This window comes from Leptinotarsa decemlineata, unplaced genomic scaffold (genome assembly GCF_025532065.1).
Source record: "Leptinotarsa decemlineata unplaced genomic scaffold, Ldec_3_MD MMD2_tig00002082_RagTag_RagTag, whole genome shotgun sequence".
Lineage (NCBI taxonomy): Eukaryota > Metazoa > Arthropoda > Insecta > Coleoptera > Chrysomelidae > Leptinotarsa > Leptinotarsa decemlineata.
This window is the reverse complement of record NW_027412573.1, coordinates 5443543-5465984: the sequence shown is the minus strand read 5'-3', so window position 1 is coordinate 5465984 and position 22442 is coordinate 5443543. Positions and strand designations below refer to the sequence as shown.

At 37.1% G+C, this 22442-nt stretch overlaps 1 protein-coding gene across 3 annotated transcripts in view; it reads left to right on the top strand.

The window, feature by feature from the left end:
* The window catches only part of LOC111506001 (acyl-CoA synthetase short-chain family member 3, mitochondrial), a 62959-nt gene that overhangs the window by 27363 nt on the left and 13154 nt on the right, over window positions 1–22442 (top strand). For all 3 annotated transcript variants that reach the window (XM_074176886.1, XM_074176884.1, XM_074176885.1), the window contains exons 6-9: window positions 2088–2299; window positions 9366–9594; window positions 11861–12171; window positions 18935–19080. In XM_074176886.1, the coding sequence (XP_074032987.1) occupies window positions 2088–2299; window positions 9366–9594; window positions 11861–12171; window positions 18935–19080 (898 nt within the window). The remainder of the gene's footprint in view (window positions 1–2087; window positions 2300–9365; window positions 9595–11860; window positions 12172–18934; window positions 19081–22442) is intronic.

Genomic DNA, 22442 nt, shown 5'->3' with positions numbered 1-22442 from the left:
GGGCCATTTGAATTCAGAACTAGTATAGCTTTTATAAAAATTTGCTGTCCATATATTCTACCATATCTAGTTCACATTTTTAACTGCATAATATTATCATCAAAATTTACTGAGTCCCGGAAACATGCGCGTATGACCCCAATTCAGAAAACTAACGACCTCCAAGATCTTTTGGACTTGAGACCTATTAGTATATTATCGGGTACATCAAAGCTATTGAAAAAAATTATAGCTGAACAATTCAACCAAATGATTGATGATGATCGCATTCTGCCGCAAATCCAATCAGGTTTTAGAGCAAGGCATAGTTCGATCACTGCACTTCTTCATGTTACTAATGACTTATTTCGGGCAATTGATAATTCAGAAAGTCCAGCCTTAATTATGCTTGACTTTAGCAAAGCCTTTGATACTGTTCGACGTAATACACTACGAACTATTCTAAAATCAAGTGGTATTTGTAAAGATTCGCTCCATCTCATACTCTTACCTCAAAGATCGATGGCAAAGCGTGAAATTGGGAGATAAAGTATCTGTTGCTAGAAATGCGTTATCTGGTGTACCACAGGATTCTGTTTTAGGGCCGCTTCTGTACTCAATATACACCAGCCAGTTTGAAAAGTTTGTTAGTCATTGTAAAATTCACATTTTCGTTGATGATTTTCAACTTTACCACATGTTTTCCATAGACGGCATGAATGACGCAGCAGTGGCTGTTAATGTTGACCTGGACAACATTGCTCAAGTTGCTAGTCAGCATTCCCAAATGTTAAATGCGAAAAAATCTATAGCCTTGGTATTCGGTAACAAATCCAATCAGGCAGTCTCAAAAAGTAACCTTCAGATAATTATTAATAATGAAGTTATCAGGATTTCTGATTATAACCAGGTGAAATCCAAAAGTGTTTCACATTCATCAAATTATTTATTTTTGAAATAGATATATTTATGTGACATAAATACGTTAAAATATTCAAGTTACGTATTCCTGAAACAATTTTAAGGAAAAAGTCTATATGAACTTGTGTCCGAAAATGCTTCGTTTCAGAGATACGGGGTGTTGAAATTGAATTTTTTTTCATCAGTTCGGACTTCCATTGTCTAATATAAAAAATATTAGAAAAGATCAACCGAAAATAACGATGTTATTTGAACAAATTACAAAGAAATAAAATAAAACCAAACAACAACCAAAAAAAATAAAATCGAAATATTAATAAAAGCTGAAAATTGAAAATTATCATTAAAAAAAAAATTTAAAATAAAAATGAAAATCAAAAGATTCCAAACCAAGTTATGTCACGACGTTTCGATTGTTAGTATCCACAATCGTCTTCGGGTGATAACTAGTCAGTCGAATGTGGATACTAACAATCGAAACGTAGGGACATAACTTGGTTTGCAATCTTTCAATTTTTATTTTTCATTTTTTGTTAATGATAATTTTTGATTTTCAGCTTCTATTAATATTTCAATTTTTATTTTATTTGGTGAAATACACCACGAAACATTGTCAACCACCTTCAAACAAACGTTGAATTTTTTGTTTGCTTTTTGAAAATAACTCTTGCAAAAAATAAGTAATTTACACGAAAGTCGGTACCCGGGGTTTTTTCGACGTGGGGAATCATAATTTCGTATTAATCTTCAATACAAAATTATAATTTCGCACATCAAAAAAACGTCGGATACCGAATTTCGTGCAAATTACTTTTATTTTTTGCAAGAGTTATTTTCAAAAAGCGAACAAAATAATTCAATTTCAACACACCATATCTCCGAAACGAAGCATTTTCGGCCCAAGTTCATATAGACTTTTTTTCTTAGTATTGTCTCAGGAATATGTCGCTCGAATATTTCAACGTACTTATGTTACACCCTGTATAGCTTTCATGAATTTTATGGCAAGATGAATTTTCCTTATTCGGGCAGGCTAGTAGTACCTAATTGTTATTACAGTTAAGGATGAATTTTCATCGGCTTTACTGCTCATTTGATAAGTTTTTGATTAGTTTGTTTTTATCTCTGAAGTTATTTAAAAAATATTATAATTTTTGGTAATATTCTCTACAGTGTTTTTTTCGCAGTTACATACACGAGCTTAACGAAGCCATCGCCCTATCAAGCCACAAACCATCGAAATGCATTATTTTCCAAAGAAAAGGCATCGAAATCGCCGAACTTGACCCGGTGAGAGATATGGATTGGGAGGAGTCGATAAAAAACGTGGAAAGTGCCCCTTGTGTTCCAGTCGATGCTAATGATCCTCTGTACATAATATATACATCGGGAACTACAGGTAATTTATCATTAATTTGCTCCTTCATTGAGCTCCCTGTACAGTGGAGAGATGTAATGGGGTATTAAATGAGTATTTTGCGGGACAAAAACGTTAATTGAATTCAGGTGCTTATGAACTAGTCGCTGTAAAGTGGGAGAAAGTGAACGATAATGGAGGAGTGGCTCGCCAAAACCAGATTAGTCTTTTCCTGGAATAACTTCTGCATTAAAGCTAGCAATATGAGGCATGCTCAAGAAATAATGGCTACGTACATTCGATTGGCGATTTTTTTATCTGTTTATGTTGGTACACTCGCCTCGAACATACGTTCACAGTTTCAGCTGTTTGACATGTGTGGCTTGTTGGTGAGAGGCATGAAAGTTACAAGTGTTTTGCGTGTTCTGCGATTTTCAGCTATCAAAAAAAATGGATCAAAGAAATCGCATCAAATTTTGTGTAAAAACCGCAACTAAGTGCTCAAAAACACTTGAAATATTGACGGTGGCATACGGTGATTGTACTTTGAGCCAGAAAAATGTTTAAAAGTGGTACAAGTTTTTCATTGAAGATCGAAGAGATGTGAATGATGACACCCGCCCTGGACACCCCAGTCCATAAACAACCGATGAAAATGATGAGAAAGTGAAAAAATTAATTATGAAATCGTTGATTGACGTCAACGGCGATATAGATTTGCTTAAAAGGATCCTAACTGGTGACGAATCACGGGTGTATGGTAAGACATGGAAACCAAAGTTGAATCGTCCCAATGGAAGGGCCCAGAATATCCAAAATCATAGTAAACACGTCATGTTCGATCAAATGTTAGAGTTTTGCTCCCTGTTTTCTTTGATGTCAACGGCGATCCAGATTTGCTTACAAGGGTCATAACTGGTGACCAAAATAAACACGCCAAGTTTGATCAAATATCAGGGTTTTGCTTGACATCAACGGCATTTCAGATTTGCTTGAAAGGGTCATAACTGGTGACGAATCACGGGTATATGGTGAAGACATGGAAACCAAAGTCCAAACATCCCAATGGAAGGGCCCAGAATAGCCAAGATCGTAATAAACACGTCAAGTTGGATCAAATGTCAGGGTTTTGCTCCCTGTTTTCTTTGATGTCAACGGCAATCCAGATTTTCCTACAAAGGTCATAAGTGGTGAATAATCATGGGTATATGGTTGAGACATGGAAACCAAAGTCCAATCGTCCCAATGGAAGAGCCCAAAATAGTAAGACCAAAATAAACACGCCAAGTTCGATCAAATGTCAGGGTTTTGCTTGACGTCAAAGGCATTTCAGATTTGCTTGAAAGGGTCATAACTGGTGACGAATCACTGGTATATGATAAAGACATGGAAACCAAAGTCGAATCGTCCCAATGGAAAGGCCCAGAATAGCCAAGATTATAATAAACACGTCAAGTTCGATCAAATGTTAGGGTTTTGCCCCCTGTTTTCTTTGATGTCAACAGCGATCCAGATTTGCTTACAAGGGTCATAACTGGTGACTACTCATGGGTATATGGTTAAGACATGGAAACCAAAGTCCAATCGTCCCAATGGAAGAGACCAGAAGAGTCAACACCAAAATAAACACGCCAAGTTTGATCAAATGTCAGGGTTTTGCTTGACGTCAACGGCGTTTCAGATTTGCTTGAAAGGGTCATAACTGGTGGCGAATCACGGGTATATGGTAAAGACATGGAAACCAAAGTCGAATCGTCCGAATGGAAGGGCCCAGAATATCCAAAATCATAATAAACACGTAATGCTCGATCAAATGTTGGAGTTTTGCTCCCTGTTTTCTTTGATGTCAACGGCGATCCAGATTTGCTTACAAGGGTCATAACTGGTGACTACTCAGGGGTATATGGTTAAGACATGGAAACCAAAGTCCAATCGTCCCAATGGAAGAGACCAGAAGAGTCAACACCAAAATAAACACGCCAAGTTTGATCAAATGTCAGGGTTTTGCTTGACGTCAACGGCGTTTCAGATTTGCTTAAAAGGGTCATAACTGGTGGCGAATCACGGGTATATGGTAAAGAGATGGAAATTGAAGTCCAATCGTCAAAATGGAAGGGTCCAGAATAGCCAAGATCATAATAAACACGTCAAGTTGAATCAAATGTCAGGGTTTTGCTCCCTATTTTCTTCGAAGTTAACGGCGATTCAGATTTGCTTACAAGGGTCATAACTGGTGACGAATGACGGGTATATGGTTATGACATCGAAACCAAACTCCAATAGTCGCAACGGAAGAGCCCAGAATAGCCAAGACCAAAATAAACACGCCAAGTTCGATCGAATGTCAGGGTTTTGCTCACTGTTTTCCTTGACGTCAACGGCCATTCAGATTTGCTTGAAAGGATCATAATTGGTGACAAATCATGTGTATATGATTATGACATCGAAAGCAAAGTCCAATCGTCCCACTAGAAGAGCCCAGAATAGCCACGACCAAAATAAACATGCCAAGTTCGATCGAATGTCAGGGTTTTGCTCACTCTTTTCCTTGACGTCAACGGCGTTTCAGATTTACCTAAAAGGGTCATAACTGGTGACAAATCATGTGTATAAGGTTATAAAATCTAAAGCAAAGTCCAATCGTCCCACTAGAAGAGCCCAGAAAAGCCAAGACCAAAATAAACACACCAAGTTCGATCGAATATCAGGGTGTTGCTCACTGTTTTCCTTGACGTCAACGGCGATCCAGATTTGCTTAAAAGGGTCATAATTAGTGGCAAATCATGTGGATATGGTTATGACATCGAAAGCAAAGTCCAATCGTCCTACTAGAAGAGCCCAGAATAGCCACGACCAAAATAAACATGCCAAGTTCGATCGAATGTTAGGGTTTTGCTCACTCTTTTCCTTAACGTCAACGGCGTTCCAGATTTACCTAAAAGGGTCATAACTGGTGACAAATCATGTGTATATGGTTATGACATCGAAACCAAAGTCCAATAGTCGCAACGGAAGAGCCCAGAATAGCCAAGACCAAAATAAACATGCCAAGTTTGATCGAATGTCAGGGTGTTCCTCACTGTTTTCCTTGACGTCAACGGCCATTCAGATTTGCTTGAAAGGATCATAAATGGTGACAAATCATGTGTATATGATTATGACATCGGAATCAAAGTCCAATCGTCCCACTAGAAGAGCCCAGAATAGCCACGACCAAAATAAACATGTCAAGTTCGATCGAATGTCAGGGTTTTGCTCACTCTTTTCCTTGACGTCAACGGCGTTCCAGATTTACCTAAAAGGGTCATAACTGGTGACAAATCATGTGTATATGGTTATGACATCGAAAGCAAAGTCCAATCGTTCCACTAGAAAAGCCCAGAATAGCCAGGACCAAAATAAACACGCCAAGTTCGATCGAATGTCAGGGTGTTGCTCACTGTTTTCCTTGACGTCAACGGCCATTCAGATTTGCTTGAAAGGATCATAATTGGTGACAAATCATGTGTATATGATTATGACATCGAAAGCAAAGTCCAATCGTCCCACTAGAAGAGCCCAGAATAGCCACGACCAAAATAAACATGCCAAGTTCGATCGAATGTCAGGGTTTTGCTCACTCTTTTCCTTAACGTCAACGGCGTTCCAGATTTACCTAAAAGGGTCATAACTGGTGACAAATCATGTGTATATGGTTATGACATCGAAAGCAAAGTCCAATCGTCCCACTAGAAGATCCCAGAATAGCCAAGACCAAAATAAACACGCCAAGTTCGATCGAATGTCAGGGTGTTGCTTACTGTTTTCCTTGACGTCAACGACGATCCAGATTTACCTAAAAGGGTCATAACTGGTGACAAATCATGTGTATATGGTTATGACATCGAAACCAAAGTCCAATAGTCGCAACGGAAGAGCCCAGAATAGCCGCGACCAAAATAAACATGCCAAGTTCGATCGAATGTCAGGGTGTTGCTCACTGATTTCCTTGACGTCAACGGCCATTCAGATTTGCTTGAAAGGATCATAATTGGTGACAAATCATGTGTATATGATTATGACATCGAAAGCAAAGTCCAATCGTCCCACTAGAAGAGCCCAGAATAGCCACGACCAAAATAAACATGCCAAGTTCGATCGAATGTCAGGGTTTTGCTCACTCTTTTCCTTAACGTCAACGGCGTTCCAGATTTACCTAAAAGGGTCATAACTGGTGACAAATCATGTGTATATGGTTATGACATCGAAAGCAAAGTCCAATCGTCCCACTAGAAGATCCCAGAATAGCCAAGACCAAAATAAACACGCCAAGTTCGATCGAATGTCAGGGTGTTGCTCACTGTTTTCCTTGACGTCAACGACGATCCAGATTTACCTAAAAGGGTCATAACTGGTGACAAATCATGTGTATATGGTTATGACATCGAAACCAAAGTCCAATAGTCGCAACGGAAGAGCCCAGAATAGCCGCGACCAAAATAAACATGCCAAGTTCGATCGAATGTCAGGGTGTTGCTCACTGATTTCCTTGACGTCAACGGCCATTCAGATTTGCTTGAAAGGATCATAACTGGTGACAAATCATGTGTATATGATTATGACATCGAAAGCAAAGTCCAATCGTCCCACTAGAAGAGCCCAGAATAGCCACGACCAAAATAAACATGCCAAGTTCGATCGAATGTCAGGGTTTTGCTCACTCTTTTCCTTGACGTCGACGGCGTTCCAGATTTACCTAAAAGGGTCATAACTGGTGACAAATCATGTGTATATGGTTATGACATCGAAAGCAAAGTCCAATCGTCCCACTAGAAGAGCCCACAATAGCCAGGACCAAAATAAACACGCCAAGTTTGATCGAATGTCAGGGTGTTGCTGACTGTTTTCCTTGACGTCAACGGCGATTCAGATTTGCTTGAAAGGATCATAACTGGTGACAAATCATGTGTATATGATTATGACATCGAAAGCAAAGTCCAATCATCCCAATGGAAGAGCCCAGAATAGCCACGACCAAAATAAACATGCCAAGTTTGATCGAATGTCAGGGTTTTGCTCACCCTTTTCCTTGACGTCAACGGCGTTCCAGATTTACCTAAAAGGGTCATAACTGGTGACAAATTATGTGTATATGATTATAACATTTAAAGCAAAGTTCAATCGTCCCACTAGAAGAGCCCACAATAGCCAGGACCAAAATAAACATGCCAAGTTCGATCGAGCGTCAGGGTGTTGCTGACTGTTTTCCTTGAAGTCAACGGCCATTCAGATTTGCTTGAAAGGATCATAACTGGTGATAAATCATGTGTATATGATTACGACATCGAAAGCAAAGTCCAAAGTTCGACCAAATGTCAAGGTTTTGTTCATTTTTTTTTCTTTCATTACCGTGACGTAGTGCATCAGTAGTATTTGCCACATGATCGTACGGTTTTGAGGAAACACAATTCATTGCTTTCGCATCACGATAATGCGCCTGCTCACTAGTCATTGCTTGTTCGTAATTTTTCGGCCAAAAACAACGCCGTAACTATGCCTCAGTCACTACATTCACCAGATTTGCCTCCCTGAGACTTTTTCCTGTATTGTTGAGAGAGCTCAATGACATACCGAAATATGCATATCAGAACTGCTTTGGGGATTGGAAAAAATGCTAGCACAAGTGTATTTATTATATCTGAGGGGGACTACTCTGAAGGATACAAAATAAATGAACAAAATACGAAGATGTCGTTGCTGAATTACATTCAAAAACTGTTTATTATCCTCAGAGCAATTTTGGCCCTTAAACATGGAAACTAATTAAGGTCACCTTCGTTTTAAAACCTGGGAAAATTGAACAGGATTCGACGATAACTTTGAGTTTCATCAATTTTATTATCATATGTATTAAAAAACAGAAAAATTACTTGGTGTTATTGTTGTTAAAGATATATTGATCAATATGTGTGCATGCGATTTTAAAAAACAGTGCTTCCACACACCAGAAGTGCAACACTTTTTTTGAAGCGCTTTTCTCCAACCAATAAGTGCTATCATGAGATGAACTATACAATATTTATTTATTCATTCACTGCATTGCCTATTTTTATGAAATAATCAATAAAGTCAGTCCTCGTATGTACTATAACAATAATATATAACTATAAGCTTGATGTAGAGACAATTATACATTACAATCTTTTCAGTCTTTTTAAATGACTCCATAAAAAATTTCGAAAGTTCTAAATCTACATTGTATGTGTTTGCAAGTCTCAAAATTCTACCTATAGACTCATTCTGGCCATAGTTGGTATGATAATAATAATAATGTTCATTCAAGGAAATAATTCATAAAGAAAACATTGTTACATGAATAATAAACAGTAAACATTGAAAACATCACGGAAATATTCAAGATACTTGCATGTGATGATGCTAGAGTTAGAACAAACAAAATATATACATACATATAACCGTAAATACTATACTGTTTCACACAGCTATTATATCTACTAGTTATATATCAGTATGAACATATAACCAGCAGAGCCACTTAACAACTGAATAGATTTGTTTCCTCCGTCAACCAGTCGCACCCCTATGAGCAACCCTCAAAAGTCTTCGACAGACTTGTACGAGCAAGGGAAGACGAGGGTCCTACCGTGTAGCATGCTATCCTGATTAAGGATTTCTTCATACAAAAAACTCTGGCTAGGGATGAAAGGGTACTTTGAAGATTTCTGTATTACTTGTTCTCTTCAGATTCACATTCAAAATTATAAGTTCAAAAAGTTCCGAGAATAATTGCTACCAATGATTATTTTGTGAATTAGTGGTAAGATCTGATTCTAATCTTCTATGACCCAGAGTATATTCAAGTTAAGAATGTCCAATACAATCCTAATTTATATGCAGAGTTTACACTTCAACCGAATTAGACCGATTTATTTTATTGGTGTACCTTTAGCAAAAATTCACCCTTTCACGTATAAATAGGCGTAGTTATAGTTAGGAACTGATACAGTTCATCTTTCGATTACGCGTTGCGAAAAGTATTGCAGTTCTGGAATGTAGAAGCAGTGTTTGTGAGCTAGGCTACAATAACTTGGTTTGTTTTTTATTTCAGGCGAACCGAAAGGAATCACACGACCGATCGGAGGTCATTTACCGATGCTGGTGTATGCCCTTAAAACGTTATACGGAGTTGGCCCTGAGGACACCTGGTGGGCTACGAGCGACTTCGGCTGGGTAGTCGGCCATTCTTTCATGTGTTATGGGCCTTTGTGTTACGGAATCACCACTATAGTTTACGAGGGAAAGCCGACAACTACTCCAGATCCCAGTTCGTACTACCGGTGATTATTGATATTTACTTGCCAAGTTTGTATTTGTTCAAATCTTTAATCAAATCATGCTCAAGTTCGGTATTATGCGGTATCAGTTTCAATACTTCAATTTAGGTGAAAGCCAAGGTAAATCTCAACCAAACAAATTGACGAGATCCTTTAGATTTTCAAATGTTTTTTTCTCAAGGTTATCGTTTATTTTTTGTCCCATATCCAAATATTATACTTCTCCTCTTCAAATCCATGTCAGAAAAGTTGTAGGCATAGTTAGAATTTCAATTAAAAATAATAATTTTCTTAGTACATAATAATACGTATCTCTGTTAGACATCGTAGTTCATCCCTACTGTAGTCCATTAACTGTTTGGTATCAAGCTTCGAAGGGTGAATAAACGCTTTGGAGTGAGCCAATCCTGGAAGATTCTGCCAGAAGTCCATAAATCTTCTTGCCATATAGGTGTTCAATCTTTGTTTGGCAAAGCCTAAAGCGATGCCAATGACAGGTTCTGGTCCGATGAAGCTGCATGCAGCACCCTCCTTTGCAAGGGAGTCAGCAGCCTCATTGCCTCCCAGGCCAGTATCGCCAAACATTGCTCGGTAGGAGCCAAGAGCTTCCAACGCCGATTGACTGTCCGAGAATATTTTTATTTATGTGTGTATGAGGTTGGATTCTTCCAATCTCTCTGCTCACAATTCCTAACAGAAGTTGCTTCACTCAAAATGTTCTATTCCAAAAACTAGTAGTCTGACTGCTGTGAAATTTGTACGCATGTCTTCTGAAGTTTAAGGTAAATCAAAAATCATATGGGCCTAATACAAAATGCCTTGAATTTTTCACAAAAGATGAAGATGGTTGTATAATTGGAAGTGAAAATCTGGACAAGTTTTGAATAACTGAATTTCTGGAACTGATCGGTTTGAGCAGAACATCCGTCTTTTGAATTTTGGATGGTCCATACAAGTGAGGGCGTTTACTGTGGTACTGTGTTAGCGATTATCTCTCCTTTATCGAAAAATAGACTTGATGTTTTCCAAAGTCTGGTACTAGTAGCGATTCCCTTATCTGCAGGTAGGTGCTATCTCTTCGTAGGCCGTTCATAGCTTATCGTTCTCTATCACTGATGTAAGATGTTGAAACTGGTTCTCGATCCAGCTATTTTCTGATTTTCCATCTGAATTCTTCTACCTCGGTCTGACCAATAAGGGAACTGGTTGATTCCACTGCAGTAATTATCTTCAAAGTGGGCACAGATGTTGGCGCAAAGGCGAAGTTTAGACCTTTCCTTAACAAGGATTCCTCTGATTCATGAGCTGACGGGAACTTATGTTGATGACGTTAGCGGTTTCGTAGTTGCCCTGTTCTCTTTCTTCACTTGGGCATTGTTTCCTCGCTAACTTTATCCATTTCCGGTTGTGGGTATTATCTATATCTTGGCGGATCTCCAAGTACGTGCTTTCAATCTTGGCAAAGATTGGTTCATGATCCTCCTCCAAAGTCTCTCTTCTGCTTTCTTCGAATCCTTCTGTGGCATCCTGCATCAGAATTGATCTCTTCCAACGCTGGTAGTTAATTTGCGATTTTATTAGTGCTCGGCTTGTGCGGTCCAATATGAGTTTGGCTTTTTCTCCTGGTACTGGCGATTTTAGCAGAAAACCTTTGGGAATGATGTTGATGAATCTCGCTCTGCACAAGGAACTGTGATGAGTTTCTTCCTTGGTAAGCTTGACCATAATCTTCTCATATCCTCGGAATAAGTCGCTGGTACCGATGATTTTAAATATATGAAGGAACAATCAAATTGAAAATGAAGTGAATAGCTGAAAATAACAATTGTATTAAGCAATAAAACGTAAAATGAAATCACATTAAAATTCTTTCACCAATGCCCTCTTCCCTCTCTCCATTGACGAGCACAAGAGAAAAACACAGCGAGGAGAACCAGGAAATCGGGAATGGTCTAACGACGCATTCAGCCAAGCTAGCGTAGAGATACGCAACATATGGAAACCTTTAATCAAGCTGAAAACGGTCAACTTCTGCTAAAACGGTGAAGCCGGTTTGGTCATTGATCATGATTAGGTTTTTCAATAACCTGATTTTATTTAAGATATTTCAGAATGGTTTGATGCACTAGACCAACTGATGAAGCTACCATATAACGAAACGCATATTAAATAAAATTTACAGTGTTTAAATTGTTAAACTATCATCATGGATAACGAGCTATTACTATTGTTGTTTCTGTAACATAGTAAAATTTTCCCTCTCTTGCAGAATAATAAGCGACTACAAGGTGAACTCGATCTTCACCATCCCCACCGCCATGCGAGTCTTAAGACAAGCAGACCCCGAAGGAAAATATGGAATAGAGTACGACCTCGCCAGTTTGAGGCAAATATTTTTAGCTGGTGAAAACCTCGACCTCACCACCAAAAGTTGGACAGAGAGAATATTCAACGTGCCGATAATCAATCATTGGTGGCAAACCGAAACAGGGGCTCCCATCACGGGAATGTGTGCGGGCCTCAAGAATCATTGTACTTCCAGAGAACTATCTACTGGTCTTCCCTTTCCAGGATACGACAGTAAGTCAAACAAATCAAGATCATACATTAATATTTCGAAATGAAAGTCTGGTATAATTCAATGTCAGCCGTGATATCAGCCAAGAAAGTATGTGTAAATAGCACGTGCTATCTAGTATGTAGTAGATAACACGTAGGCAGAGGTGTTGGAATGTTATTTCGAGTTTTTCAAGAACCTCTACTCATAACGAATTTTAAACTCGAAAAAACTGCTCAAAATACATATTGAAACGCTTTTAATTCAATATTTACTCATCTGATATTTCGTGCTAACTAAATTTGGCAAAAGACCGATAATATATACAGTAATCAAATGATCCCGAAGCTCTTTCGAAAAGTTCCTTCCTGCCAGAATGACTAATCGTCGGCTTTAACACACTTTGAGCAATTGACAAGAGTATATTTTTTCTGTCGAATTAATTAATAGCTACATCATAAATTACTGACAGTTACAGCTTTTGGTGCAGTTTCTATATATATTAGGTTGTTTCAACAGTTTTGGTAATTTTTATGAGTCTACTTTGAACTGTAATATCGCAATTGAAACAAACATCATATGAATCAAAAGTCGATTAATTTCGTCAGCAAAAATATTGTTTCGGGATTCGATGTAGTTGCCTGGTTCTGATTGGCGAAGGTTCTACCAGTGAGAAAGTTATCGAAATGCTTAAAAAGATTGTAGTCGATTGGCAATAGTTCTGGGGAATACGGTGGCTAAAACAGAACTTCGACGCTCAAATAGTTCAATTTTTGGACGATAATTTGTGAAACGTGCAGACGGTCAGGATCGTACCTTTTCTATTGACCAGTGAGTGTCGGCTGCTGCTGATGCAATTTTCGGTACATTTTGTCGGTATACACAATGGGACTCTACTGTGACGGTTTGACCCGGATGCAGAACGTTATAATAATAATAATATTCATTTGACAAATCTTCTTGGAATTATTACATTAATTATTAAAAAGCATGAAGGTATCCTAAGTACATTTATATATAGTCAACATTTAAATGAAATGAATTCATTTCATTCAAGTGATCATGAATTACCATGAAGTAAACAAGTCATCAATAACACATATATAGTCAACAAATAAAAACGATTGCCACTCAGGTTCACATGGAACCTGTCTGTGGAAACAAATAGCAGGGGAGCCCACGATGCAAAATGGGGATTTACTCGAGCGTCATCGAGACATATTAGGTCGCAAAGCTTAAAAAAAATGTAATCGAGCGCGTCAGATTTTCTGAAGGGGTGTTAAGTGCAACAAAAAAAAAGCTCAAAAAAAAGCTCTCATTCAGTAATCTGACGATTTCGATCTGACGCAAACTCGCGGCCATTATTATGATGTGCAAAAAAAATTCGCCATTTTGAAATACTCAAGCGCGTCAGAATAAAATATATATGGTTCATCTATATGTTTTAGACGTGCTGTCTCATAATCTGACGATTACCTAGAGGGATTCTCTTAATCTGACAAAAACAATATTTTTTTTCATTTTTTTTTAATTCATTGAACTTAATTAATTGAAAAGCTCAGGAAATAACATGCAAATAAATAAGTTAATGTGTTTCAAGTAGAATATTTGTATTCATAACAAAAAAATTCTCAAAAAAATTTAATTTTTTATAATCAATTGATTAATTATTGAAGAAAAGAGAAATGAAACTTTCTATGTTTTTTGCCACTTTTATTTGTAACTAACGTTACAATAAGCGGACATTTTCAAACTTATACAATATTTAAGTTTGAAAATGTCCTTATACAATATATAAGTTTGAAAATGTCCTTATAGGACGAAACTGCAGTAACGTTAGTTACAAATAAAGGTGGTAAAAAACCATAGAAAGTTAAATTTCTTTTTTCTTCATTATGATTTCCTACCACGTAGTAACGGCTACATCCATCAATAAATTGATTAGTTAATCATCATCTTCATCACGAACGAGTCTCTGTTACCAGCTGTGATGGCGTCATGGCAACAGAATTCAGAGTGGGGACGGAGTGAGAGAGTAATAGATAGAGAAAAAGTGAATAGAGAATAGAGGAATAGAAACTCGGAGAGGGAAATATAGGTATCACACAGCTGCACGCATTAAACTTTATCGACGAATTTTTGTTATTTCGGCTTGCGGAAATCGTCAGATTATATATGTTTTGTTATCCTTGAATTATTTCCTTCAAATAAAAAAAATTAGCTACGCTCGAGAATGTCGAAATAACGTTATTTTTTTTACAACTTTGCTGCCCTCCCCTTTCTTTACGTCACTCTCAATTTGTAAGATTACTGGAATACACACTTTTTAGCAGGTAATTAAATCACCCTACCTTAATCTGACGCGCTCGAGAATTTCTGATGATCAATTTTTTTTTACTAATCTGATCCTTTATCCCTCACAGGCGGCCTTATATATGGGGCTCATATTTGGTGGAGGTACTTAACCGGGTACAAGGTATCCTCCTGTATATTATTAATCTGCCGCGCTTTAGTAAATCCCGAAATCCCCGCTTGGGCTTCCCTATTGAAATATTTTTCTTTGTTTCCTCTCATGAGAATCATGATTTTTCTACCTTATCAGTTTACAGCATGTTATTGCGTAAATAATTAATTTTTGAATTATCTAATAAGCTTATAGGAGGAAATTATAACTAAAGAAATGAATCAATTTCCTGGATCTACCATATTTTTGACAAATTGTCTACTTTGTTCAAAAATTCATTTTTTTAATGCGTTTTTTCATCAGACCAATATTACTAAAAGTTTTAACTGAGACAGGAAAATGGTCTAGAAGTTTAGCTCCAATATAGGTGAAGCATCTCTGACCAATTGTTTTATTTGCTTATTTGCTTTTAGTTGCCTCAAATCTAAAATTTTCAATCGCCCATAGAACTGTTCTGTTGGATAACGAGAGTTTTTGTTATATAATTTTCAAAATACACTTCTGTATTTATTCTAGTGAATCAAGTGCATATACCACCCCAACCAATTATACCGTATTGTAGAAGAGATTCTACAAATGCCTGGTATAATATTTTCAATTTGTTAAGGGTTAGTATATTTCGGAACTGGCGAAACCTGTATAGAAGTCCTCTCAATTTTTTTTCCATTTCAAAAAAATGTTATTAAAACAACGATAAAAATAAAATAAAAACAACAATACAAATTAATTGGCGCTCTGGGGCGACTTCATTGATTCCAGTGGCGCATTTGCTTTTTCAGCTGCAGGAAAACCCGGAAAAACCTGCAGCACCACATCATCTGAAGATCTTGATCTAACAATGTCCTCTCTCTCATAATACAAAATGTAGGGTGTCTCCAGAGGCTCCAATAAATTCAATGCATCGCCAGAACACTTCGTGACACGACTATCATCAAACTTAAACCAGTCCGTTTCGTCTTTGACCTAGGCGTAATAATGACCAAATTCAACGCCAGAACCACAGTGAACAATGACTGCGTGAATATTATAATAGTGGTCTGCTAGGTTGAAATGTTCATCTATTTCGAACCTTCCAAAGAGTTTCTTGCTTCCGTTAGAGGTTGAGTCTTGTTTGAAAATCATCAGTGTTTATTTTTCAAGCTATGTACTTGAATATTCCATCTGAGAAAGCTATCTATTTGCATACCTGCGTACTTTGCTGATTTAACTAACTTGACATTTTTGGAGTTGATGTTTATATTTATATATTTTGGTAAATATGACTCGTACGAAGTGAATGTTTAGTTTTTTCAAAGTTGATTGTGAGTAAATTTGCACTAAACCACTTAGTTGATGATTCCAGATCGCGTTCAGCAATATTTCTAACGTCTTCCCATCCATTAGCGGTATATACGAGGGTTGCCTTTTATATTTCGGGATTAGAGAACAAAAACAAACGTTAATCATCGAAAATCACTTTATTGTTTTTCAAAATATTTCCCATGAAGATCTATACACTTTTGCATGCGTTTGAACCAATTGTCGCTTTTGCCACCCTGATTGAGGTATCCCCAAAACATGTATTCTGAATGCAGCAACCGCTTCTTCAGGTGTCAAAAAACGTTGACCTCTCAGTTTGTTTTTTTACGTGCAGAAATAAAAAGAAGTAATTCGGTGCCAAGTCAGGACTATACGGCGGATGACTCATCAAATCGATGTTTTGGATGCTCAAAAATGCAGTTGTTTGAGCCGATGTGTGAGAGCTCGCATTGTCGTGGTGAAGAGTTATCCGTCTTCAGCGGTTGGTTTTCCTGATTTCTAAGAAGACAACTGGCAAACAAATGGTTGTGTACCACACAGAATTGACTGTTCTGCGTTGTTCTAGTGGCACGTTTATGACATGTCCAGTTTTTCCGCTTGGAAGAGCTTTGTGCACGAACAACTTTTGTTGGATTTGGCTCATCTTGAAACACCCATACAGTCGACTGCTGTTTACTTTCGGGCTCATACACGTAAATCCACGATTTATCACCTGTCACAATGTCATAGACGTGTTTCGAAGCACCGCGATCGTGTTTTTTGAGTATTTCCTTCGACCAATCGACACGAGCCTTTTTTTTTGAGCGATTGACAAATTATGTGGGATCCAACACGTACAAATTTTTTTGACAGTCGAATGTTTATGCAATATTGAATGCATGCTGGTCCCACTAATTCCGAAGGTTGTCTCAATCTCACGATAGGCCACATGACGATCTAGCAATATCAGTTCGCGCACAGCATCAATGGTTTTTGGAACAACAACTGATTTTGGGCGACCTTCACCTTCATTTTTGGGCCAAGATGAATTTTTTAAGTTACTGTAAACAACACAAAACGTTCAAAAACGTTCTGAGTACGTTTAAGCTCAAAAATGTCCAACTTTACGATAGAGCTGTCAGGTGCCAGATTGCAACACTAGGGTTGCCAAATCCCGAAACATAAAAGGCAACCTTCGTAGTATAACAGTGTCATAAGCAAATGAAATTATCTTTCCTCAAGATTGTTGAGAAAATAATAAATTCAGATATACAAGGAATAAGATAGGACCTAAGACGGTTCCCTGAGGAACACTGACCACCATACAGTAGCCATACATATAACTGGAGTTTTATCCCAACACCAAACTATTATTTTAACACCTCGACACGTGTTTCGATCACCAAGAGTTCATCTTCAAGAGGAAGATTAAACTGGCCTTTTTTGGTGGGATATCTCTTTTGTTAGTTTTAGTTGCGCAAAAGCAAAGAAGAACAGAATCCGAAACATGACAATTTCTGTCGATCGTCTAAATACTCTAAATCGTAGAACACCGATTCTTCGAGCTTTTTGACTTTTCCAATACGTTTTAAACCATTAAAAGCCGCATGGGAGCTGAAGCCCAGTTGAAATTTGGGAAAAATGAACAACACCAATGTATAGAGTGCAGCATTCTCTTACAGTACAGAAGATTGTATGTAGAAATAGAAAAAGAGAAATCTCTTATATACAACACAGATCTTGGAGTTCCTCAGGGATCCATTCTGGGTCCGATAATGTTTTTGTTATTTATTAATGATTTATGACTACATCTAAGTGTGCAACATACCATCCTATATGCAGATGACACAACAATTGCTGCTGACGCAAGGAATCCTGAGGAACTGCAAATCAAACTCAATACCATATCTATGGAGTTCAGTAGATGATGTAATCGAAATGGTCTAATCATCAATCCCAAAAAAACAGTTTGCATGCAGTTCTATGTGAGGGAATTTACAAGAATTGATACTTTACATGTGATACTCAATAATGAATTGATCAAAATATCAGAGTCTACAAAATTTTTGGGGTCTTATTTGAATGCAAATATGAGCTGGGAAAACAATATTAACTTTATATCAAAAAAAAATTAGTAGTGGGTATTATGCAATTCTACAGCTTAAAACTGCACTGGATAACATGCAACTCCTAAACGTATATTATGCCATAATTTATTCTCATATATCTTATAATATAATATTATGGGGCAACACATCACACGCTCATAGAATTTTCATATACCAAAAGTGAATTATTAGGCTGATATTTGGTTTAGGTCCGAAAGACTCATGCAGAACATGCTTCAATCAGAACTCAATCCTGACTCTGCCTAGCATATACATCTATAAATGCATTCTATATCTCAGAGACCATCAGGAAATGTTTGAAAAAAATTCCAATTTTCATAGCTATCCCACAAGACAAGGAAACTCTATCAGGCTTCCCAAACATCACACAGCTCTATATGAGAACAGTCCATTTTATATGAGCATAAAACTTTTTAATTCTCTTCCCACATACGTAAAAGAGGTAAACAGTCAAATTACTTTCAAGTCCACTCTCAAAAAATACCTCTTGGAGAACGCCTTTTATAGTACGACAGAGTTTCTTCAACACGGGCAAAACTGAAATCATTTGTTTTAATAATGTTTGTAATGTGTTTTACTTATATACACTATAAATGAAATGTTCAATCATCTGTTTTAGCGACTGTTTTAGTGATGTTAGTAATTTGTTTCATATGTATACACATTTTTTATATTTATTCCTTAGAATACTCTATCGTTGAATGAGATATTCTTGTGACTGTGACGTTTCCAATATCATGTAAATGATCCAGATGGAATAAAAGAATTATTATTATTATTATTATCGATCAGTATATATTACGACACAGTTGAGATGGAGCTACAAAAACACATGACATTAAAACGGACCAAACTTTCGAAACAAACTAAATATCGTGTTTTGAACTGATAACTCATATATTATTATTATTGCAGTAAAGGTTTTGCGAAAGGATGGTACTACTGCTGATTTCAATGAACTTGGAAGAATAGTAATCAAACTCCCTCTACCACCCGGAGTGCTTTCCACGCTATACAAGGCAGAAGAAAGATTTGTGAAAACGTATTTCACGAAATATCCGGTGAGTTTGAACGTTTATTTATTACTGAAATAAATACTTCATCTAGCAAGGTCTTCTGAGAATTAGCTTACTTTGAAAACATTTTTTAAGAAATGCAGTAAATGGTTTGAACTCCTTTGTTGAAATAGTCACTTCATGATTAATACGTTCTTTTAATGAGTATAATGTCTGGTATTAGTATTAACCAACGCATAGTTTATTGCAAAAGTTTAAATAAATGCATTCATTGTGAGTTGCGTTAAAACTTGAGGTGAAGTTTTTGTTCAAGAAAATGGACATTTATCTAAGACAATTTCCAGGTCGAGTGGTACTCACAAAAATTATTTCCTGAAATTTCTCAGCAATAAGCATATATACAGACGGCTCAAAAACCAAAGAAGGCTCAGGATGTGGAGTGTACTTTAGATCACTAAGCCTAAGAATTAAGTGGGGAATAGGAAAACATACCAGCGTGGTCCAAACATAACTGGCTGGTATCTCAATCGCCACAAGAGAAATAACCAGGAAACAGGAAAGGAATTTCTGGCAAAAACATAACAATCTGCACTGACAGCAGACAACGTATTACCTCAGGGCTAGTACTAGAGTGCCACCAAGATTTAGCCAAAGCCTCGGTAGATAATAACATTATCCTGAGGTGGGTTAAAGGGCACGACAGCGGTAAATGTAATCGCATTGCCTACTCTTTAGCCAAGGAAGCGGCTGGACTACGAATTACAAATGTTACACCCATGCTAAATCCCTAAAGAGATGAAATGGAATCAAAGGATGCAGTCTTGCCAGCGACCCTGGGAAGCTGGCGCCGAAGAAATATCTGGCGATGACCAGGAAAAATCTACGCTCAACAGTAGGATTTCTGACTGGCCACTGTCAACTAAGGAAACACTGCCATAACATGGGGCTAGTGGACACACTTCTATGCAGGATGTGTGAACAGGAAGATGAGACTGTCAGGCATGTCCTATGCGAGTACCCGGAGTTATCGTCAATGAGAGAGTGTGTGTTCGGTGAGTTTTGGCCTACACCTGCCGATATAAAGGAGATGTCTTCCAGTGGCCTGTCCACCTTCCTGGAAAGGACAGGATGGACGATGGCCTAGGAAGACTACTACTCGGGAGGATGTACAATGGGTCACATGTGGCCTAAGTGCTGTGGGCTTACAGTCACCATCCCTACTCAACAGATACATATACAGATTCTCAGCTGAATGCATCGATATAAGAACAAAATATCAATTATCAAATTGAACAAATTTAATTGCCTGATTACCAAAAAATTCCAGCAAGAACAATTGTTTCAAAGTACGTAGGTACATGACTAAAGTCTTATTTGTCACTCAGCGACTCAGCGACTTTAAAATTGTCCACACCATATAAGAAGTATTGCCAAACACGTATATGAACTTTTCATTTATGGAAAAAATATTTGAAATAATCGTATTGACGGAAACTTTCAAAGTCACTGATGCTAATATATATATGGATTGAAAGGATTTGCCACACTCTATAATGAATATTCATAAAAAATGAACTCGATTACGATCAAACAAATATTAGTTTTGGTAACATGAAAATTCTGGAGCTCTAGATAAAATTCAATAACAAAAAGATGATATTAACCTCGAAAAACAGGTGTTATCAAACCGCTCTTCAAGAGTGGTGATAAACAACAAATTCCAAATTATAGACCTATTTCTCTGATATCACACATAGCAAAAATTTTTGAAAAAATAATAAAAGAAAGAATGACACATTTCATGAAAAAACATAATATCCTCTCCCAACAACAGTATGGATTCAGAGAAGGAAGATCTACAGAAGATGCAATATTGGAACTGACGACTCATATCTGCAAATCACTCGACATCTCCATCAGTCTGCATTTTTATTGACCTTTCCGAAGCCTTTGATACTGTTTGTCATACAAGGCTTCTTGAGAAACTGGAAAAAATTGGCATGCGGGGTAAGCCGCATGATCTATTGAAATCGTGTCTCTCAAACCGTAAACAAGTAGTCGATATTGATGGTGCAGTAAGTACACCAAGGACGATTACCTACGGGATTCCCCAAGGTACGGTCTTAGGCCCTCTTCTGTTCACCATCTATATAGACAGCCTATTGAAAATGATCTCTGAAGGAACTATTCTGAGCTTTGCAGATGACACAGCAGTATTTTATAGTGACGATACATGGCAACAACTGAAAGCGAAGGCAGAAAAAGATTTCAACAATATTAATAAATGGTTTGTATACAATAAACTTACTTTGAATGCGGAAAAGACCAAATACTTACCATTCACCTCCTATACTAACAATTTGCCGAATATGGTGCTATTGAATATAAACCAGAATATATCAATTCCAGAAGCCAGCTCCATTAAATACCTCGGTAAAAAAATTGACCGACATTTGAAATAGGATTTACATATATCGTATCTCACAAATAAACTTCGAGGATTCATATCAAGATTCAAACTCTTGAAAGAATACCTTGATATTACCCATTTGACAACTGTGTATTATAGTTTAGTTCAGTCTTAACTTTCATACGGCATAATAGGATGGGGAGGAGTAAATGACACACACTTAAATTGCCTCAATATTGTACAAAGAAAAATTCTTAAAATCATCTTGGGCAAAGGAAGGATGTATCCAAGCGATAATTTATACAAAGAAAGTGGCATTTTCGATGTTAGACAACTCTAATGAAATTAAAATAACACGCTCGGATCACCCATACAATACTAGGAGACAAAAACATAGTGTTGTGGTTCCGAAATGTATCAAAATAGTGGGACAGAGACACTGCAGCTAACTGGGACCAAAAACTTGGGATTTACTACCAAAAACCATAAAAACTAGTCAAAACTACGTTAAGTTTAAGAAACAAGTAAAAAATTGGCTAAATAGTTATGACAGAGATATATTCCAAAAAATGATTTTACTGTAAAAACTGCAAAAATTCAAACCTGTTAAAATTTATTAGTTTTAACAAATTGTTTGTCATATTCAAAAGACTCTAGATGTGACTTTTTACCGACTGTGATATTTATCTCATGTGATACCTTGCATAAAACTGTTAACCATCTATTGGTGATATTTAGATAATTTGTAATGTGATATATGTATATTATGTTCACTGAGATTTCAAACCGATCGTGTTATTCACTTAATCTGGATGTGACGTTTTTACCGACTCGACTGTGATATTTTATATCATCTAATATCTTGCATGAAACTGACAACCAATCATTGTGATATTTTAAATATTGTATTATGTGCTACATGAATGTTTTTTTTTGTCATTTTTTTGAATCTTTTCTAGAGGCTATATCACGCACAAGGATCAATTTTACGATTGTT